The sequence below is a fragment of the Rhyacophila brunnea genome, unplaced genomic scaffold, assembly GCF_057557595.1.
Source record: "Rhyacophila brunnea isolate RB1 unplaced genomic scaffold, BYU_Rbru_1.0 scaffold_20, whole genome shotgun sequence".
In the NCBI taxonomy this organism is placed as follows: domain Eukaryota; kingdom Metazoa; phylum Arthropoda; class Insecta; order Trichoptera; family Rhyacophilidae; genus Rhyacophila; species Rhyacophila brunnea.
The window spans coordinates 18,726,059-18,749,232 of record NW_028232860.1 but is presented as its reverse complement, the minus strand read 5'-3'; the positions used below and the strand labels follow the sequence as shown (position 1 = coordinate 18,749,232).

The following is a 23,174-nucleotide window of genomic DNA, read 5'->3' as shown; positions in this document are numbered from 1 at the left end:
TATAAAGTAAATAAAAAAAATAACAAATACAGAAAACTGAAATGTCATTTTGAAATTTCATTTTGATTTCCATAGTAACGCACGTACATATTAATAATTTAGTTGCTAGGACCACCCCCTTAGCAACCAATAATAGTCTTTTACTTTTGACGGATTTTTCTGAATTAACTTTCCATACAAAACATAATTAACTGAAAATGAATTCAATTCTGCTTAAAGATGGCTAAAAGCATTAAAAGAACGCATTGGCATCGTGTTCTGATGTTTCTAAAAGTTTCAAATGTCTAGCTAGTCGGGAAGTTAGTTAAAAACTGATTGCTAGATTTGTACTGGACAAACAAGAATACGAGCTAATAAAAACGTCGTAGTAATAAAATAGGGGATTCTTAATTTATATGGTATGTATTTCTAAAACCTTGATAATTTATGGATTTTCCTACAGTACCAATCGCATTGAAAATAACAGTAATTTTAGCACTATTTTAATAGATTATCTGCTCTAGCGCGCATAATCACGAACAATTACTCAAGCAATGAGAAGGTTTTCGAGATTTTCGAGATCTGGATGGGAAATCCTTAGTGGGAAACTATAGGTGTGGAATTAACGAGTAGTTTACAGGGCAAGTGCACACAAAAGCGAGACGGTCCTGCACTGCCAGTGACAATATCGAAGTAATAAAAAATGACTTTTGTTATTTCGGAAAGTAAATCGACGGCATATAATAATATAAACATTAATATTTTTACATGGAATCGAATCAATAACAAAAATATAGGTAAATGCCTCGCCCCCTAATCTGAACAACACACTCGTTACATTCACGCTGGTACTTCCTGTGAACAGTATCACCTTATATTTTGGTTGAGTGATCGTGTCTCTCGAAAAACTGTCGCGCGCATCTTCGCCTTTGTGTCCGAAAATTCACAAAGACGAAATATAAAGAAGATGATTAATTCTGTGACGTTCGGGTAAAACTATGTACCTAAGTCAAACATAATATCATAATTAGAGGAGATGGCCTTAGAAAAATAATTGTTTAATGCAACTGTGCACAAATACAATACCTACGTGCGTTATTAAATAGGACACGATTCCCAATTTATTATCTTTTAATCTGGTATAATGGAATATGTAAAAAAATAATTTATGTTTAACGTAAAATGAGCTTAAATAATTAATTATACTAATGATTTACGTAATATATTACCCAAGAGTACACCGAAAGACTGCTGAGTGCTAAAGCTCAATTTCGTAAATAAATACATAACACTGCAAAAACATCGCCAGTCTAAAATTTCATTTGCTCTATGTTTTGAAGTAACTTTATCAAACGTAATAATTATCGGTGGTTCTAACATAGAATATTAAACAGAACTAACCCAATATTAAACTAACTTCTCACGATGGATCGTTGTGCAGAACTGTTATTATTCAAGGCGCATCTCTGCCCAAGTACCGCGCATGAATGGGCAAACGTTAGAAGATTTTGCAATTAACTTCCTTTCAGCGTGATTTATATTAAACAATCCCCAACGCGGTAATTAACAATATTATACGAGGATTCAGGTATTTAGAGACGCCATTTTATTTATCACTTTAATAGTTGTGTGAAAATAAACGACACAGGTTTATTCAAAGCAGATTAAAATGTTAAAATGAAATATGTAATAATAAAGTGCGTACATAATATAGGTATTAAAATAGAAATGTAAGAATAACCATGCCAATAGAATAGGTTTCTATAACTACAATAATTAAATGAATGAGGTATTATTCTCAATGAGTTTGATCTAAGACGAATACTGAAATAGATCGTAGATAACAATTTAAAATAATGCATTAAATTTAATAAAAAATAAAAAATTAATTTATTAATTTAAAAATATTGAAGTAATTAAACCCTAGTTAAGGCGATGTCTTTATTAGGCCTTTCTACCAGAGGTACCTAGTGGAAAAATATGAAGCTTGCAATTTGACATTTTTTTTTTGATAATTTACAATTTCAGCTGAATTAATATAAATTAATATGTATCTGAAAACATTAAAAAGAAAAATATTTTTTTAATTTTAGTCAAAGATAAACCGACAATTTAAGAAAAATGTTATAACATATGAATTTGGTGAAGGGTCCTATGTTATTATTACACAATATTATTTTATAGTCATATTATTATTAAAATTTAATTTATTAAGTTTACTATTTTTTGTAGAGATGATATCTGACCAATTCATAGTTTTAATATTTTTATATTAATTTTAAAAAACATCTATTTTTATAAAAATATAAATGTGTATAACTGGAAATTCTTTAAATATATAGGTACTTATATAAAATCTAATTTAGGTATGGTCACAATATTGAAGCTTGATTTTGCGGAGATTATTTAAAAAAAAATTTCATCAAGGGATGAGAAAATAAACTAATTTAAAATATTCTAGTTGTTACACAGACATAGAATGTGAAAAACAACAATTAATCGTACCTTGAAGATGCCGTAATATTAATATTGTCTTGAATAAAATTGGTAATGAACTTAATTTTTCGTATTTTACTTGCATATGTAGAATATTATATGAAAGTTATTGGGTAATATAGATTAAAATGACCGACAAAATGATGCCGCTGTATTCCAAATTTTAATGACGCGATGTCATCGCGTAAATTGTAATATTTTTTCACGAAGCCTCCTGACAGTTTTAAAATTCGCAAACATGTGCTTTAGGGTCTGTAAAAACATTTAACATGATATAAAAATTGCCGTCTGAAAAATGCGACCCGATAACGCGTCTGCAGGCCGTTTGCGAGGAATTAATAACAACCATAAACATCGATATTTAAATGTCAAGATGGCGTCGGCCGCTCTTTACCGAGAAGAGAGTTTCGCGCGCGTGCCTCAAATTCAAATTCGAATTCAGAACGCTGGACGTTCTCGTTCAGATAAAGTCTCATTTATAGATACTAGAAAACCATAGACATGGTAATTTATTATAGTGGAATGGAGTTAGCAATACTAGATAAATAAATTGCTAAAGATTATAAACTACTGCTCATAGGTAGTGCCTAATAATGTGGTAACAAATTTATGCATTCTATAAAAATGACAGGAGGAGACAATTTTATTTTATTATAAAAAAAATATATAGGTTTTACTAAAGGTAGGTATATTATTTCATTACTTAACTATTAATAGGTCTCAACAGAGTAAAAATGATCGTATCCCGCGATTATTCAAAATACAGATGGTTATTGACCAACTACCTACGTCTTTTATCAGCAACAACCAAGAATTGAAAAAGTAACGTTTGTATTTTTCAGATGCGAGATTCAGGCTCTGCGAATGTTACCTACTTAACAGTGACGCCCCATGGGAGTAAGCAGATAGTGCATTGCATAAGGGTGCAACATTATAAAAAACGGCGAATAAATGAGCGAATACAAATTTTAAATGTAACTTTTGAGAGAAGTGGTGGTTTTTGATGAAGCATACGATGCGGTCGCTTCATTAAAAAGAACCGACTTCTTAGTTTAAAAAAATATCGAAGCATTTAAATCCTGACTGCATACGTATTATTGTGATACAATACCTATTGTAATAGCAGTTGATTGCACAGGAGTTTTTCTACAAGGGTGTCTCTAAACAGCACCATAGATCTTCATGTACTTAAAACCACTATTTGAGAGTATATTTTGTGGAAATGCTGTAATTTTCAGTTAATGGTGTGTATAAGATCTTTAGTAATTAGATTCGTGATAAATTAAATAACCTATTAATACAAAAGAAAGTAAAGCAGGCTCCAAATGATGCATTGATTCATATCATGAATATTCAATGGTAAATAAGAGGTGAATATCTCCTGCAATGGGAGTGATTTTATTCGAAATTTACACTACTCAATGCATCAGTTATTGGCAACTGTCAGCTTTTTGGTGTATTTGTCTGTTAAATATAGGCGAAAATAAAAAAAATACAATAGCTAAGTAGGTATATAACGAATTTGCAGATAATATTGTGTAACTAAAAGTGAAAGGGGACAGTATTTTAAATCTGTTTAAGGGCGGCACTGTTACATGTATTTATATATTTAAGAAAACAAAACACTGTGGACATAAAAAAATCTAAATTCAAGACATTCACAACATAAGATTTACATTATAACAAATATTACTCTCAAAAGAGAGAAGAAGAAAATATATAATTATTTAAAAAAAAACATAAGTACAATTTCATACAGAAAAATAAAAAAAAAAGACAAAATACATAGCACGTCACTGAAAATGTCTGTCTTTGGGGAGCGCATTGACTATTCTTGCACCCCTCGCTAATGGTGCCTAATAGGTTTGACAAGATGAAACGGTTCCGACCCAGAATAGATCATGGCTGCGACCACGTAGGTAATTGATAAGTGCATGTAAATTCAAATTATTTAGGACACCAAGATTGGAAATCACCCCTCGCGATAACAAGCATTATGTTTCAAGAGCAGAAGCGACCTACGAGATTCAAGAGAGTGAAAAGTAAGCACGCCTTGTAGAAAGGCAGTCGGAAAATAATCATTTGATGAATTATCGAAAGGAAAGTAGTAGAATTTTCTTTTGGATGCGTTCTAAAATATGCTTATAGGAAATCTCATAAGGACACCAGATAATCGACTTATATTTAAAAATGCTACGAACTAACGAATAAATACGTAGTTTTTAAAAATATTTTATCGTAAATCAAACGCTTTGTCTAATAGGTAGCCACCAACAGTATCAGACAAAGACATTGAATGAAACCTTCTAATAGATTATTCACAGTTTCTTTTAATTGAAATAAATAATATGGTATTAAAATATGTACAATATATGGACATAATAGCATTCATTATATTGCAGGATTACCTTTACTGGATTGCTTATGGAATAATAATTCATTTTATTCATACATTAAATAAGGATTTATTATTTTCCGAAGAGTGAGAAATTCAAAATGTTTATTGAATAATTTACGACCAATGAAAAGTATTTTATAGATTCCATCAGAGATTCCCTTCGGATCGTCTCAAAATGAATACCCGCAGAGAAAATCGTTTCTTGGATACTTATGTTCAACGTTTTATTGCGATGTATAAATTCAATAATTGAACTGTGTTTACCTAGGTGAACTCCATTATAATATAAAACATTTAATTGTAAAGGTATATCGATGTTATCCAATGGTGAACACTGCCTGTTAGACAAAATTACAAAGGCTGCATCAAAAATACGCAAAGAGGTCCGTTATATAATATAATAGTATTTTCGACTGAGTTTTAAATGTTGATATAATAATATGGAAAGAAGAAAGTTAAACATTAATTAAACCGATCAGTACTCTCACAGTTATGTATAAGCATCGTGCGTGTGTGTTAAATAGTAGTAGTGTGTGTAATGTCACATAATGAATTAATTTCCGTGACATTTCTAAGAAAGGTATCGGATAACTTTGTTACCTATTAATAACATAGTATCTACACCACATATTAATGTAAGGTTCCATCTACTCTGCATAGTATTTAGTAATAAACGACAGCGAGAAAAAATGCCTTTACTCGAGCATTTGCATAACATAAGAGCGGAATGCAGAAACATTTGTCATAACTAAAATTTCCTTAGCAGAAAACACTATGCAGAAACATTGTCCTTAGTTAAGATCATTTCTATTGAAAATAATACCATATTTAAAAATTCTCGTTAGGTAAATTAGGTAAATTATTTTGTAATTGTTAAACGATGACAAAAATATGACAACTGCATTTTATAAATGCAATAACTGTAAATACATATTAATATTAAATTATAATACTCTTATGTTTCCGTTATAAGTCATTATACGTGATTCCACAGGTACCGCAAGATATTTTTTTAACATGGTAACACTAGCGTTAAGCGTTATTCTTCACCTGGTATTTTGTATTTCTGCGGGTTGGCGTATAAAAGTAAAATAATATTCTACAAGTACATGCCAAAAGAATTAACACTATCAATATCCATATTGAGATACATTGTTAAATGAATTTGAGTGTATGGACTGTGTTATAGACATGCGAATTTATTTTGACAGCAGCTGTCAGTGGTAAATGGTAATACAGAAGGGGGCGTGTTCATAACAAAAGTAGTCTATGGTTAAGGATTTCTTAACTCTATACTCAGGATTGTCTATAGTTAAGTCATGCTTTTCGGCGACTTATCCTTAGGAACGAAATCTTAGATTGTGCATTCCGCTCTAAGCCTTTTGTAGCTGCTTTCACACAACAGTGGCGAGGGGTGGACTACCCCCACCCCAGATGCGAAATAAATAGTGCACACTAAGCTTTGACAGTAATATTAATAATATGTACAAATTGCAGATGGTGCTGGTTAGTTTTTAAAAACCAATTAAAACCTGTAACAATAGTATTGTCCATTTTTTCAGTTATAGGTACTTATTTTGTTTTCATTGAATGAAGAATATATATTACAGATGGTGTTGGTTAGTTTTTTTTTAATTCATTGAGCGCTATCTAAACAAAACCATAATAGATAGACGAATATTTTTTGACTATTATCTATTATGGATTAGCTTACGCAGGGTTTAATTGAATTTTAAAATGTTAATACAATTTGTAGTCATAATTAAATGAAATCAAACACGCATGCATGACAAAGTTTAGTATGCACTATTTATGTCGAATCTTAACAGCCTACCTCCACCCTTCGCCACTGTCGCACGATCACTCTACGGATAAACTCATTTATCCCTCACTTGACGATACAACATGAACTCCACCATTAATAGATAATACATAAATTGGATCATTCTATTTTTTGTGAGCAGCAACATCTTCTCATGTGATTTTCGGAGGAGACCGCGTAGTGCTATATACTCCACAGAATGAACGATTTTGTTTGGATAAGAAGAAAGACGTGTATATTAGTCAAAGGAGGGAAAAGTTAAAAGAGACATTTGCATATTTATTAGAAAGCCGCACAAAAATGTGCCGACATCTCTTGCAGCATTCCTGATGAGATAATTTTCAGTTACAAAGGCGAAAATGTTAGCGGGAATTCCAGCAATCCGACTCGCACCTGTAAATTAACATGTACCCCTGGTATTTAATTCTGTTCATTTATCAGGAGGACAGCAAGCAATTGAGATAGAATTGTTGTGATAGTTAACATGCTTCGTATGAACACTTATTTCGATTAGGGAAGCATAATATTGTCACAAGTAGCTTTACAACAAAGTAAATGTTAAATGTATTTGGAGGCTTAGTTCAATGCTTTGGTTATAAAAATTAAATTCCCTAATAAACGATTTATGTTTAACAGTCATGTGGTCCTGGTAATTAATTATATGAATGTATTAGGATAACAGAAAAACATAGAGGCAGACTTATTGTGAAAGTTAATAATATGCCTTTGTAAAACTATTTATGAATAATAATATTTGTACTAAGATAGCAAAACATGATAAGTGCGATTTTTAGGCAAATTTAGGTATGTATATCTTCAGACTCGTCTCAGTGAGATCTACAAGTTATCAAAATATAGCTTGTCTAGGTCTTATAGGTTGGGGGAAATAACTTGTGTTTTTGTTCATCATTTGAATATTTTAAAATAATAAGTTTAAAATTGTTCTCCTGAACAGTTTAGAAAAACGGACGTATAATGTTTTGCCATCTTAATACAGATATTATGTATATAAATGGGAATTATAATGGAATAAAGCATGGGTATAATTAACAACATAAGTATAACTATATGTTTTAGATTAGAAAACAATACTTTCTAAATTTAAAATGCACCTGTTGAAGGATATACCCGATTATTTGTTCTCCTTCGGTAAGCTTTCAAATCAAAGTACCTATACAAACTATCACTGTTTTGATAATAATTATCCGGTTGGTGATGCTGTCAATTTCCGTGTAAATGAATTGTCAATAATTATACATTGATAATTGAATAAAGACACGATATTCGTTTTGTGACATTTGTAATATTATAATCGGCATACATGTGTCGCTAGTCTAGCATTACTAATTATTATTTGAATAAAGCGCCAAAGCGGCAGTCCTCGACACTAAATATATAAGCTTTGCCTTATAAGCCTATAGATTCGTATGAATAAAAGTAGACTGCCCCGATGCTCTTGAGACTCAGTTCATACAATAAGCTCAGAAAAATATTCTCGAGTGAATCGATATTAATTCAATACTCGCTAGAGGCGCTGGTTTGTTGCTTATTATTTATTTAGTCTACATTATTCTTACTATATATGGCTCTCATTTGTATATATTTTACACGTTTACGTTTTTATTAGGTCGTATTCTTGTTTGTCCGGTGGTTGTTTGTCCAGTACTAATCTTGCAATCGATTTTAACTAACTTCCCGACTAGCTAGACATTTGAAACTTTTAGAATATACCAGAGCACGATGCCAATGCATTCTTTTAATACTTTTAGCCATCTTTAAGCAGAATTGAATTCATTTTCAGTTAATTCTGTTTTGTATGGAAAGTTATTTCAGAAAAATCCGTAAAAAGTAAAAGACTATTATTGGTTGCTAAGGGGGTGGTCCTAGCAACTAAATTATTAATATATACGAGCGTTACTATGGAAATCAAAATGAAATGTCAAAATGAAATTTCAGTATTCTATATTTGTTTGTTTGTTTTTTTATTTACTTCATATTAAGTACAAGTTTGAGCATATTGAGCATAATAATTCAACAGAAAATTTAAAAACGTTGTATATAAAAAGTTCTTTTTATCTTGTAATTATTTTAATATTAATTATTATTCTGACGATATATTCAATTATTGGCTCCCGCACATTATTTTATTTAAGTATTTAAATTTAAATACTTACTTTCTATCTATTTTTCTTAGAAGGTAGGCTTCAAATAATCGCCTACTATGGAGCCTTCGCCACTGGCATACATATGTATAGGTAATGACGTCTATGAGTTTGTTTGATGTATTTTTTACGGGTAATTATGATTATTTTATTGTTTGGAAAATCCGAATGTAACCAAAATAATTTAAAAATCACTTGAGCGAAATGTCACGGACTCAGTCGCTTGTCGCGTAGTGCCGAAGAGACAATGAGAGTTTTTTTTTTAATATCCCATAGCGAAAGAGTTAAACGAATTTAACGCGATTGTTGGCCGATCGAAGCTTTAATGTGACTCGAATTAACGTTGGATCCCAACGGCCGCGTATAATTGTCGATGAACGGCCGTAAACGCGCAATAATTCAGTGTTACCAGGGACACAAAGGAATTAATTACAATACTACAAGCGGGTAGATATTATTATAACGGCAGTGGTGTTTGAGGAAAACTTTTGAAGCTGCAAGTTATTTCACATTGTAGATCAATTGGAAGCAAACTATACACTATTTAACATACTTACTTTTGAAAACACTTCTGAAAAAAATTGTTATAACCAATGGAAAGAATCTTGGTAATTGTGCCGCAGAGGTAGACACAAGCTTTTATATATATTTTTTTACGAAAGCAGTTTATTCCATGTAGACAATTATAATAAATACATTTTTCTGTCGGCGCATCGGCTTTTCGATGCAATAATCGTTAATTGAAAATTTGAAATTTTCATACATTTTGATACACCATTACCACAAACTAAGATTATATGAGGTAATATTAGGATGAAGTACGTTGGATGAGGTTAGGTTAGGTTAGGTTAGGTTAGGTTTGGTTTGGTCTAAAAAGAAAGTTGTAAAATCTCATGTTGAAAAAAGTAAGACACTGCTGGAATCGAACCTGCATCTCTCGGATATTGCACCCACGCACATAGTCTACTATGCCAAACGAGTCATACTTAATTACGAACTAATATAATAGACTATTCGTCCAGTGGTCGGTAAAGCGACTGTCTTGTATGTCGTGACTTTAATCCGGTAGCTGGCCAAAAAAAATATATTTTTCAAATGTGTGTTTAATCCAGTGTCAGAACAACTCAATGGATTGACGAATAGCTAATTATCAACATAGTAAGTCTCATAAATAAATAATTAAGTGCAATAGAAATATACTACATGGTGTATAATATTGACATATTATATTGTCAGTACGATGTAATATTGTAGAAGCGTTGTACCATTTTAATTTTAATGTTTTATATTTTTGATTTGTAGTATTCTTGAGCTGTGTTCTAACATTGACATCAATTAACTAAAAAAAACAAGTTATTAAATGATGCTGTCATAAATTCATTGACAATTATTTGTGATACACTGATTTATGGATATTACGTCATAATATGTCAAAAATACGTATATTATACAATTATACATATACATCAATGAACAGGGACACCATGTCCGATTTAACTATCTGACTTCTTGGTGCGTATAAAGTGAACAACTATAATAGAGAGTTCTATGATAATTATATTAAAGTTTCATTTAGTTTTTTATAAGTATATTATAAAGATGATTACCATATTATATAGTATATTATATTGTACTTATATCTAGTTTTACTGACATTTAGTTGTTATAAACAAAATGTTTATATTAATTAAAGCATATGTACTGTAAAAAGATTGTATGTAGTGTGTACAAATAGATATTATCATATTTAAATATTTCGTATCTTCGTAATCGCTTTCAAGTTTCAATCGATTTGAATCCGTGAAATTCAATTGTTTTCGAACGTTTTTTTTAATATTCAAACATAAAAAAATGAACAAACATCTGTGCACCAGCCTATTGAAACTATTGTTTATTTTATCTATGAATATAGTCCGAACAATCTGGTTACACCACTGGGTAGTGTAAAATACATATAGAGGAAGAAAGTACGCGAATCGTTCGACCTATCGCACGGTTTAATTGAATTTTTAGTGCGGAATTATTCTGGGAATGCTCGTCCCGCCGAACAACACGTGTGCACGTTATTTCAGAACATTTAAGCGGTTTGTAGAGAAATTTAAGGCTGTATTTTTTCTTTTGAGTTTAATACGCCACGAAAAGCAAAGGACCTTATGTGAATTTTCTTATGTACTTATATGAAAAATGGTAGATCCAATCGGCTTACAAGGTCTTCAGTACATAAATGAAACGGCAAGTAAATACAATTAATGTAGCCATCTCAGAATCTCTTGAAAATCTACATAATGAAAATAGACAGAAGCACGTTATTTATTATACATACAATTAATTTATTACAATGGGATCGAGTCCAGAGTAAACACGCCCACAACTAAATATGAGTTGTTAAGCACAGAAATGAGAACACTCAATTGCATTGCAGGTAAACCCCCTCAGATATCATATAAACAAATGAATACTCTCATAAAATTTTAGAAGTTGAGGATGTGGTCAGATGAAGAGAGTAGAGTGAAGAAAATTGAAGAATGCACATGTGGAAAGAGTATGTAAATCTAGTACACATCTTATTGAAAAACTCGCACAACATCGCATCGTCCTCTCTACAGGCTTCGCAAAAGATGGAAAGATGGTTAGGAAATAAAACATACCTTATGGTCTACAAAAAAGGGAGTCACATTTCAGGTGTGCTTATAAGATGTAGACGTGGGTCTTGAAAGAGTCTCCATTTTACAAGTGTGTTGATATATAGATACATATGTATGCCTTCCATGGAAAACTTCAGCTATACACGAAGGCGAACCAAATGTTCTTACATATATTGATCTTTTGCTGGTTCCACAGTAGCTATTTATGTGACTGTTTTTTAGTGTAGGTACATGCAATAAATGTGATATGAAAGTAAGGATATTGGGTCAAATTCAAATTGCAATGAAATATAAAATTAGTAATAAAATGGTACTTCTTTTTCCTGATCCCTTCAAGATGGGAAAACACTATACTATGAAGAATAATAATGCACTTACTCGCACTGCCCGGAAGTATCGCATTTTCCATGGACCGGATGGCAACCAGGCTTGCAAACAGCTGGAAAAAAACATAAAGTTGTTTGAATCAATTTAGAACATACAATATTTGAACCTTTGATAGGGTTCGGTGATGATTATAAAAAAGGATTAAAGAACCTACGAGTCATGGCCCCCACAAGGGGGGGCTGACAGGGCTCTAGCCTGGGGGCCCGGGCTAAGGAAGGGCCCGGCGAGGCGAGTCGACCATATAAGTTAGCTAAACATACATCACAACTTTGCTAACACTAGTAAAAAAAAGTCACCTGCGGCGCTATTTTCCTGCAATAATATTATTATTAAAAATTATGTGGTTGTATGATACAATTTTTAATCCTGTATCCAATACTCGACAACTCCATAATTCAAATGGATGTATTAAACTATACTAAAAAACACTAAATATACGCATTAAATTTACCGCGTATTCTGTTTGGAAAACGCTACTGTAGAGCATCACACTACCTTTATCCTTAGCGATAGGTAGGGGGCCAGCCAAAGATTCTAGCCTGGGGGCCCGCTTCAGGATGTGGGCACCATGCTATGCATAATGGTACTTATATGGATTAGTCAGGAACGGTAAACAGGTATCGAAGCATTGAAACAAAAGTGACAGTTACCGTATAATTATATAATATATTAAGGTGACGCATCAGTGAAACGCCAAATAATTTTCAACTGTACGCGCGACGAAATTTTGTACTCGCTTCGCATTCATTGAGGGAACGTCGAGTCAGACATACGTCACTTTGCTGCGTGATGGCGACGGGCCAATTAATTCTAAAATCGTGTAAAGATGACTAAAAACGTTACCCATTTACTTTAAAAAGAAAACATGTCAATAAATATATTATTATTGTTACTAATAGAATAATAAACAGAACATAAAATGGACGTATGTTGGATTTATATGAGAAATAATATTTCGTTTGACAGGCGTCTTTTGCACCCGCGACCCGCAATCCGCACATCGCCTAGCAACGATCTTTTTAGACCGTGCCTCAACTAATGCAAGGCCTTAAACAGAAATAATGTAAATATGATTTTGAATGTTGCTTACTTGTTTCCGATAAAGCAAACCCGTTTTGAATAGATGCCGATTATCTGAGTAGTATTGTCAATCATGTAATAATACATTATTGAAATTATGGAAATCAGAATGACATCTATAATTGTACGCATGCGTTATTTGACTGGTCCAAACATAATATTGCCCAAATACGCTTGTAACAACGTTTACTCTATTAGGAAAAGATAAAGCGACACTTACATGATTTTAAGTAAAAGTCAATACTAACTGTTACTAAAAACGTATTAATGATAATTAAATTTACATGGTAACCATTCGCCTATTTACAAATATTGTAATAATTTACAGAAAATCTACATTTAGCTATACAAGCATCAACAACTATTATTTTATTGATATATTAGATATATTAATATTTTCATTGATTTAAGTATTGTACATTTAAATAGGTTTTAGCGGCCGGGTTTCGCATTTTTACATCTTCAGCATCGGTTAAAAATGAACAGTTGATTTTTTTTACACTTAATTAGAACTTAACTAGACACTAGAATTAATAAATATTGAAATTACATAAAAATATTATGATTCGTAAGCGCTATTCTGCTCAAGTATTGGAATACCAAGAGCTTCATATTTTCCAGTGCGTTTCAGCACTAGCCATTCATCCAGGGGCTCCGAGTTCAAATCCGGCGAGGCTAATAAAAAAAATAATAAATAAATAATGACAGTTAAATGACTATATATAATGAATATATTTATATATAACCTATGAATATATCTATTATGTATATATATCTTTATATAATTGTATTATCTACTTATTTTATAGTTTATATAATATTAATTATTATTATTTTTTATATTTTTGTATAATATAATAATTATATATATATTTTATTTTTTTTTCTTTTTGTATATAATATTATTGGATAATGTTTATAAATTAAACAATGATATGTAATTATTTTGTTTGGTTTGTAAGAACCCCTCCTCGGGCGAAGCCCTCCTCCAAAGTGTTAATCTCGGTGAGGTTACATTACATTATTTAGGTGATTTTTTGAAAGCTCGTGTATTTATTTGATTGCTTATCCACTACACTATTGTTTCACTTTATCATATTACAGCATATTGTAGTATTAAAAAGATTTTTTTATTTTGATATATTATAAATAAATATTATTGGTCAGAAATCCGGGTCCCTAAAATGATTCAAATGGAATTGAACAAAACTGAAATCAAATCAAATTAAAATTGAAATTCCGTCTTGTTCCTTCAGTCGATAGTAAAAATGTATTTTAAAAATAATTATTAAAGTCTCATAATTAACTGAACCTGTCTTCTTAAAGCTATATCTCATATGATTATATTTTAATACTAATTACAACCTTAAGACTTAATTAGAAAAATACAGAAGCATCCAATGTTAGTTAAGTACATCAGCAGGTGAAATTAACTCGAGTTTATTGGTAGAAAGTAATTATTATTATCGAGATTTTACGACTTCGGCGAGTACAACAAAATTAAAAATGTGATTGGATATTGTTGGTTTAATTATCTTTTGAAATGAAAATTTTAATATTAACTAGCTATTTTATTTTACAACAGGAAACATAACGTTATTAATATACGTCTTGTATACAATTATTACGGTTTAAAATTCGTTTCTTATAGATGCAGAATGGGTTAAACAGTATAACTAATTATGTATGTTGAATTATTAGCAATGCAAGTTTTATACGTTCGATATTATAATTTATGTTCATCATATAACATAACACTAATTAGTAATTTATAATATAGAGAACATTATAGGTTAACCTAATTGAAAATGTTTCATATTTTTTTGTATTAAATATATTGACTTATTAATTATTATTATAATGAGTTCTGACATAAACAATTAACTCCTAAGTTATGTTAAATAATATGTCGTACAGATTTATTAAATAATCCAGAGACAGTGTTTCAAGTAATAATATTAAAAAGTATTATAAAATGTGCGTTCTTTGACTACAATCTAGGTTAGTTTTTTTGATGTGATGATTTGAAATAATAATTCATAGTTTTAATGTATTTTTTTCGTTATATTTTGATAGAAAATAGAGATGTGTATAATTTCAAATCTTTTTTATTTATATTGAATTGAGACTCGGTATTGTGACTATACTGAATTGGAAATTAACAGCAAATGTATTTCTAAATGCAGAGGTAGACAGACAAACCCAGGTCAATCGACTTTCGATGGTTTCATTCATTTTTATACTACCACTTTTATATTATAATACTTTTCGCAAAAAATCAGGAATTGGACTCGTCACTAATTCTTCGTAATCATCAAGTAATTAAACAAGTCTATTAATCGCGTGTGACGTCAAACCTGGAGATATCACGGAGTATTTAGAATTTTGAAATGTTACTGTTTAGAGTTAGTAGTTTAGAGTGTTTAGACCAGTGTTTACCAAACTTATTTGTGCCATACCCCACTTATACGCTTTAAAAATCTCCATGCCCCCTATCAAAATTTTATAGTTACCTAACAAGAGAATAATGAATGTACATATTATTGTTGATCTTTATTCAAATTTTTCCTTCATATTCCTGTACTTTTTCAGTTAAAATATTAATAAATAGTACAAATCTAACAGTGCTACCGTCTTATTCTCGGAAAGTCAGGGTTGAAATATCAAAAAATATTTTTCGAAAATGCATTTATGTAACAAATATTAACAATTTGCACATTGCCCCCCAAAACATTCAAATTGCCCCCCGGTGGGTCGTACGCTATACGTTGGGAAACACTGGTTTAGACCAATCGTCAAAATTCATTTGACTAACAGGGTGACAAAATGTCAACCTCCAGAAAGGAATGGGAAAGGATCACAGAACAGATAATAAATAGAATACCGATAGGCAATATTCAATACGCCGCATGGTGAAGCAGACTTTTGAATGTGTGAGTGTCCTACGAAAATGAAGCACGCATTATGCACTTACAATAGGATGTGTAATAAATACACCAACATTAAATGAGCGTAAATGCATAAACCGAGAGCAGTTTTTAGTATTCAACGTAAAACGTATTCTTAACACGTGTGAAAGTTTAACCTGGATTCTTCCTTACTCGAGTAGATTACCTGCTATCGCCTTACCCGTTGTGTATTTCAGTTCCCATTATTTCTGAGTTCCCTGGAAAGGACCGATAATTTCCGCATATTATCAAAATCAGAAAAATACAAAAGTACAGCATGCCCCAACTCGTAGCAAACATTTCGTGGCTTAAAAACCTCTGTGATTGGTACATATGCAGCGGAGGTTGATACGAGAAAAAAAAGATAATTGTATAATCAATTTATGTATCAGTTAAATAAACGTCAAATCCATTGAAACAAGGTTTACTGAAATATTCATACGAAAAGTATTCTTCCACATCTCCGAGAATATATTCTGCAAACAGTGGGAAAGTCCCATACTACGCTAATAAATATAAAATTCAGTATCACATATTGTTTGATTTTAATTATCAGAATATCAGATGCTATCGACAGGTAGCGAGCAGGCAAGTAACCTCCTCCTGAAAACCAATTTACATCTCGTAGATTGGATAAATGGATGAATGTATGTTTTCATGTAGGATGTATCAGGCGGGCAGAATGTGACGGGAGCTAGCTGGGACGGTGTCGCGACCGTCAGCGCCGTAATTGCCTGTCGTGTTTGTATGCGGTAAACCACGGTCGGGAGACGACAGCGCATGTCATCCGGTACCGCCTTCTGCTAGCCGTGTATACAGACCACGAGATAAGGGGGTATTTGTATGGGAGCGGTTGTTGGTTTAGGAAAATTTAGATCTATTGAATAGATAAATCAAAATATATTGATTGCACAGCTGTTGATTTCCCACAAGGCAGAATTTTTTGTAAAAAATGGTTTTTGTAAAGACGTGCTTAAACGATTTTAACGTAGAATACGTTTATTTGCAGGACTTACCTAAAAAAATGCACGGAGGTGTGTGAAATAAATTTTTGTAAATATCTAAACAAACGGAATAAATAATATGTGCAGTCCCAGGGTTCGAATACCATGCTCATTACAAGCACAATTTCTGCACAATGTCAGCCTGGGCTCATTGCCACTCGACTACAGTCAAAAAAAGCGACTAAAATAGGTATTGTTACTAGTCCGGACGCAAATCTAAACGTCTGTAATTAATTATTCATATTTTAGAAATGATGTGCCTATTCATAAATAAAAAATTTATTTATTGTAAGATAAAAACAAAGATAGGTACCTACATACATTTTTATTTTATAGGTTTAAAATGTCTATACGAATGATAGTGTGTTTCGGTTTAGATAAATTTTTCACGAATTCATTAAACTTTCCCGGCGGCAAGATGGCACTCGTATATTTAGTAATCCAGTCGTCCCGGAGTTCAGCGCAACTATTCTATACACAAGAATGCTATTGGCCGCTTTTGGCAGCTATCGAGGGTAGTTTTTATTTTTTTGTACCGAAGTATTAGCACTTATTGTAACAATTACAATAAGTTAGCCGTTTAAACAGTCAAAACTGTCTATCTCGCTCTAAAATGTATCACAGACAAGATAGGTGCTGTTAAAACATAGCACTTATTGTAACAATTACAACTAATTTATTGTAGTTGTTACAATAAGTGTAATACTTCGAAACAAAAAATGAAAAACTACCCTCGATAGCTGCCGATAGCGGCCTATAGCAGTATTGTGTATAGAATAGACGCGCAGATCTTTATCTTTCGAATGTTGGCGATGACTATTAGGTTAGGTTAGATTTTTAATGGCATACGATCCCAAGAGGCGCCTAGGTTTTGTATTAATTCACCAGGAGCGCAGCATCTAAAATTCACATCCTCGAATTGTTACCTTCCGGCGTGATCAAGAGTGCATACCAGCGAGGAGGTAAATATTTACGTGCCGGCGCATCGCTTTAATTTAAATTAATTCCGCATTTGTTTGGCGGGATCGTGACCGGAGCGTGAGCCCGGCGACTCATTACTCCGGCCGGGCCGTGTTGGGCCACCGCTTGATTTGCTGTTCTCCTGGTTGGCATGTATACTGTTCACCGGCGTAGGGTTCGATTTGGAAGCGTTTTAAATGACATCTACCGCTTTTCATGGGCTCCTGGTAAAATATCTTTATACGGATAACATGGACAAGATTAAGGAAGAGGAAAGAACAAAAAATGATATTTTAAGATGCGCTCTTTCTTGTCAAAGAACTTCTAAAGCAAATTTTTTAACTACTATTAATTATTCAATTACTTATCAGAAAGTAACCCTACATTAAAGATTCATTTGGATCAAACTTTCCACCATTTATAACTCGCTATAGTGTACTAGCAAGAATTATTCCGAGATGAATTTATAACCTTTTGGCAGAATAGTTAGTAAACAATATTTGACCTCTAAATTTCTTACGTACGTACATTGATTTCCTTTAACTAAAGAGTCTAAAGCAGTGATACTCAACCTGCGGCCCTTTAAGCTTTTACGTGCGGCCCGAAACACATTTATTATCAGGAATTTCGTATATCTTGAGATTCGTTTCGACTTTGACGCACAGATAGTGACACCCGAAGAGGATTTTCATTATGGTCCACATCAGATCTGGTATAAGAGTGTTACTATTGCACACGGTTAATTTAAAAAAACACGCATAATTTTTAAAATCTAAAAAATGTTTTGTGAAAAAGGGGGGGGGGTTTCATGATTTTTTTCGTCACACCAGTAGTGATGCGGCCCGCGTTACTTTACAAATATATGTATTTGGCCCGAAGAAAAAAAAGGTTGGGTATCATTGGTCTAAAGTTTCAAATGTTACTTCGGCTGTTTTGGCTTAGTAATTTTGTTATTAATATTATTTTTTAAATATTTAGATGAAAAATCGCAAAACATCGAGTATGTCACGATAAAAACGTGTAAAAAATTAAGTATTTTAATACAAAAGATCAATGTAATTATATAAAGTATTGCAAAATTCAACGCTCAATCAGCATGGCTCTACATCATTCATGCGATTGATTGAAAATATTTAGGTATTCAACTTGAGCTGACAATCAATAGTAGTGTATTAAAAAAAATAATGCTCTAACGATAGCCAGTGGTGAAGACTCCATACTAGGTTATTATTTCTTCTTAAGAAAAATAAACGTCATTATTTTATATTCATATATAAAAATATGTTCTATTAAAATATTACAATTTACCAACGACATCTGTATGTAGATATGTAATATATATTGATTGTCGGTTTTCTCATGTAGCTATGGCATTAATACGTAACCAGCTCTAATACTAATGCAATCAAATCAAAGGCTGCTCCTAAATTAATGCAATAAATACCAAGCAACACTTGCATTCGCATTCGACATGAACGCGCGCCTTTTAAAAACTGAACACCTTACAGCCTCCCGAGATATTGAATTAGAAAACCTAAGCCTTTTATGCAGGATTTGCTTATGGCAAAAACAGAAAAAATTGTAGCCTCGCGTGCGGAGGTTGAAGCCCTCAAGACGTCATATATTCGCGCAATGCACCAGTTGAAGTCTGAATTACTGAAGATAAACAATATTCTAATATTTCAAGTCCTGTAAATATGGCTGTCCTAGGACTTTTTTTCAGTTACCTGTAATAGCCGCGCTACCTTCAGCAGATAGGCTGTTTCACCCTTCACCACTGTGATAAATAGATTCATGTTGTGATAGTAAATATATGTCTATTTTTTTCTAGTATTTAATCTTTCTCTTTGGCGAGGACTTTGGTTCCTTGTGTAGTACTTAACACTTACGAAAGAAAGGATGTATACTAGTATTGTACCTTCTCAAATAACTATGCTGCCTTATAAAAGACATATACCAAGTAACCGCGTTTTCATTAGTGTCTTAATGCGGGGCTAATGGCGGAATCATTCAATATTCGTGCGGCTTAAAGAGTCGATCGCGCAAGATATAGCCCGCGGACCCCAAGATCAGATCCGTGTGCTCAGAATTGCCCCCCGAAGAATGAATTTCACGGTCGGGCTAGCGCGCTTAAATCGGGTTGGGAGGTCGCTGCACGTAATCCTGCAATCCTCTACTCAATCGGGTAACAAGAGGGATTTTGTGTCTTTTATAATAGATGGTGCGATGGAATCGAATTGAGAGATTCACTGATTTGTGTAATGTTACTTAATGTTATCTGAACTGTAGACATTTGATAAAAATATAACTTTAGATTAGGTTACGTTAGCCTAAGCAAAATTTAATATAATTCATATTATCATTTTGTAACCTAAACAATATTGCTAGGAATTGAAATGAAAATTAAATTGGATGCATCAAATCCAAATAAATTCGCTACCTTAAAATAATTTATAATATTTATCAAATCTAATCATACCTTTCTCGCAAGTTTCCCCTCTCCATCCAGGTAGACACTCTTTATCTCCACCGGGTCCACAACCATAGTGACCAAAAGCGTCATCTCTTGGTCTGCAGAACTTGGTACAAGTGGCGTTGTAGTAGTTGGGGTCACATCGGACTCGAACCCTATATGCTATTCGGGCGCCCCCGCTGTCAGAACCGGCTCTCCACTCCAAAGTGTGCCATTCTGATGATGGTACGATGATACCAGAGTACGAAGCTTCTGCAATTAGGTGAGTGGCTTCTGTAAACAAAGAAAAACAATGTAAGTGGCTGATATTTTATTATAAAAAAAAAATTGTAATAAAAATATTACAAGCATAACTTAAATTTTAGGCTACTCTCAATATTAATAGAGGACTCTTTTAATTTTTATTAAAGCTACAAAATATTTGCTGAGGCTTATTTAGGTGTTCATTTGTACAGTGTTGTCATACTTAATTTATGCAAAATTAATGACTATTTTATAATATTTAAAAAAAACACATTATTTATAATAGGTACGAGTATTAGTATATGTTAGTTTCAACCATGTAGTATTATAATGTATATCTGCACGTCACATACTCTCAAATGTGTGTATATACAAAAATGCTTTGATGTTTGGCTAATATTAAGTGATAATTGATAATTTTGTCATCTTAAATTTTCAAGGAGCCTTCGTCTGTGTCCATCACAAGCCAGACATTGCCAAACATCGTGATTCTTAATATATTCTTCATTGTCACTTTTGCGTTGACATTTAGAATCATTTATAAAACACCGGGCTAGCTGCAAGATTTTAGTGATTAATTGTTACAAATGTTTCCCTTTCAAGCATTTAATTTAGTTTTCGTACCAGGGTGTACTACTGTAATATAAAATACATTTGATTTTGTTATTACATATTATGTACACTGTTATTTTAACGTATTAATAATGAAAGATTCCAGGTACACAATGGATCTGTTTAGCATTCTGGATACAACCATATATTTGGTTTTCTCCACATTAATTGTGTCCTAGTGTGTTGGCGTTTTCCTTAAGTACTACTGGAGGGACATAATTACAACATTTAAAATGAGCTACAATCCTCAACGGTGAGGGAAGCAAATCGAAAACGAAGATAGTTGATTTAAATTTTAACGTTCAGAGGAATTTGCAAGTTTCCTGCACCTGATACCAAAGGGTCAAGCAGCCGTTTAGTATGCATTAAATTATTATATATGCGCACTCAAGCTGTAGTCGCAACGCAATAATTATCAAGAGAGACATGTTTAAATAAAATACAATAAAAACAAGCCTGAATATTAACGCGATCTCGCGGCTTGATCGTGCGTTGATGTCTTTTTGCTCGCTTTCCCGGGAACGAAGGGTAAATATTTCACCGGACAATTCAACTGAATGAAATTCGACTCGAAGACCATAGAATACATCGATGTTTTCAAACAGAATAAACGAAACTCTGGAAATATACTGACACATTGATAATGATAACGCATTTTATACGATTAACAGAATAAAACATGCGTTATTTGTAATACTTACGTATAATACGTATAATACGTATATTGTTTACATTTAGGTATGATGGTACATAGAAACAGTACGCAATCTTTTATAAATAGCCAGGCCTAAAAAAATTAGCTCGGTAAACTCTTGCTTATTTCTATAAAAATGAAGTGATAACACAAAAACGAATATTATTACGTCTATGTTACTCGACTTTTTTTTGAAGTTATACTTCTTTTGACGCGTTTGGGAAATCAGATCAGAGTGTATTTTTGGCGTGTGATATGTAACACATAATATATTTTTTCACACGAAAAAAATGCACTCGATTGGATTCGGACCACCAATTGTTCGGTTATCAGCCGAACGCACTACATTTACGCCACAGTATGTATGATACTGCAATTGTGACGATTATACAGTATAATAATAAAGCTTAGAATTGTTCCGTTGCCTAGACAGCGAATTTATTATTGTCGGCCATTTGCAATTCCTTACGTAAACAAACGATTAAACGTCACAGTGACAGTTGATACTTTAAAATAAAAAAATGAGAAACCATAATATAATTTAGTAATATAAGTTATAAGTTAGTGTATAGAAATAAACCAACGGCGTTCCAATAAGCGGTCCTTTTTCTTGAGAGTGTAATTTAACAAGATGATTAAGAGCTAGTCAAAGAATCTAGTTTATCACAAGTTTTGTTTTTGTTTTGTTACGCCAAAGAAGTATAACTTCTAACGCGCGTACATAAGTATACACACCGATTTTTTTAAATATAATCACCCCTTGATAACTAAACTTTTCCTAGAGCACATATTTGAACTTTCGATGGTTATTGTATTGATGTATTAAAAATTGACAAAATGACAACGGTTATCATGACAATGGTTATCAATAAAATGAAAAATACAGATTTTTAATTTCAAAAGTCAAACACTTTTGAGAGGGCAGGGTTTAAAAAACACTATTAGATGCCATATTCGGAAATTAAAAAAACTAACCATATTGTCGGCAAAAATATGAGTAAGTATAAATATTTATTTTGAAAATGTAACAAAATTATTTTGAATAGATCAGTGGTTTTGAGGTCTTATCATAATCCGTAGTTGGTTCTATATCAAGTTGTTATAATATATTTATTATAACAGTATCAAATTTTGATGGTTAATAATAAAAAAATGTGACCACGTGGGAACATCCGTTTTTAAATACAAAAAACTCCCAGATGGAAATCTCGCTTGGACCTTTGCCGTCCCATATGAAGGTAATCCAAAAGTATTAAGAATACACTATATTA

At 32.2% G+C, this 23,174-nt stretch overlaps 1 protein-coding gene across 1 annotated transcript in view; it reads right to left on the bottom strand.

Annotated features, from left to right (window-relative positions):
- Ser (protein serrate) overlaps positions 1-23,174 on the bottom strand; it is a 477,847-nt gene that overhangs the window by 113,425 nt on the left and 341,248 nt on the right. Inside the window, exons 4-5 of the mRNA XM_085948044.1 lie at positions 20,361-20,627; positions 11,881-11,941 (exon numbers count right to left, since the gene is read on the bottom strand). Coding sequence (XP_085804170.1) covers positions 11,881-11,941; positions 20,361-20,627 — 328 coding nt within the window. The remainder of the gene's footprint in view (positions 1-11,880; positions 11,942-20,360; positions 20,628-23,174) is intronic.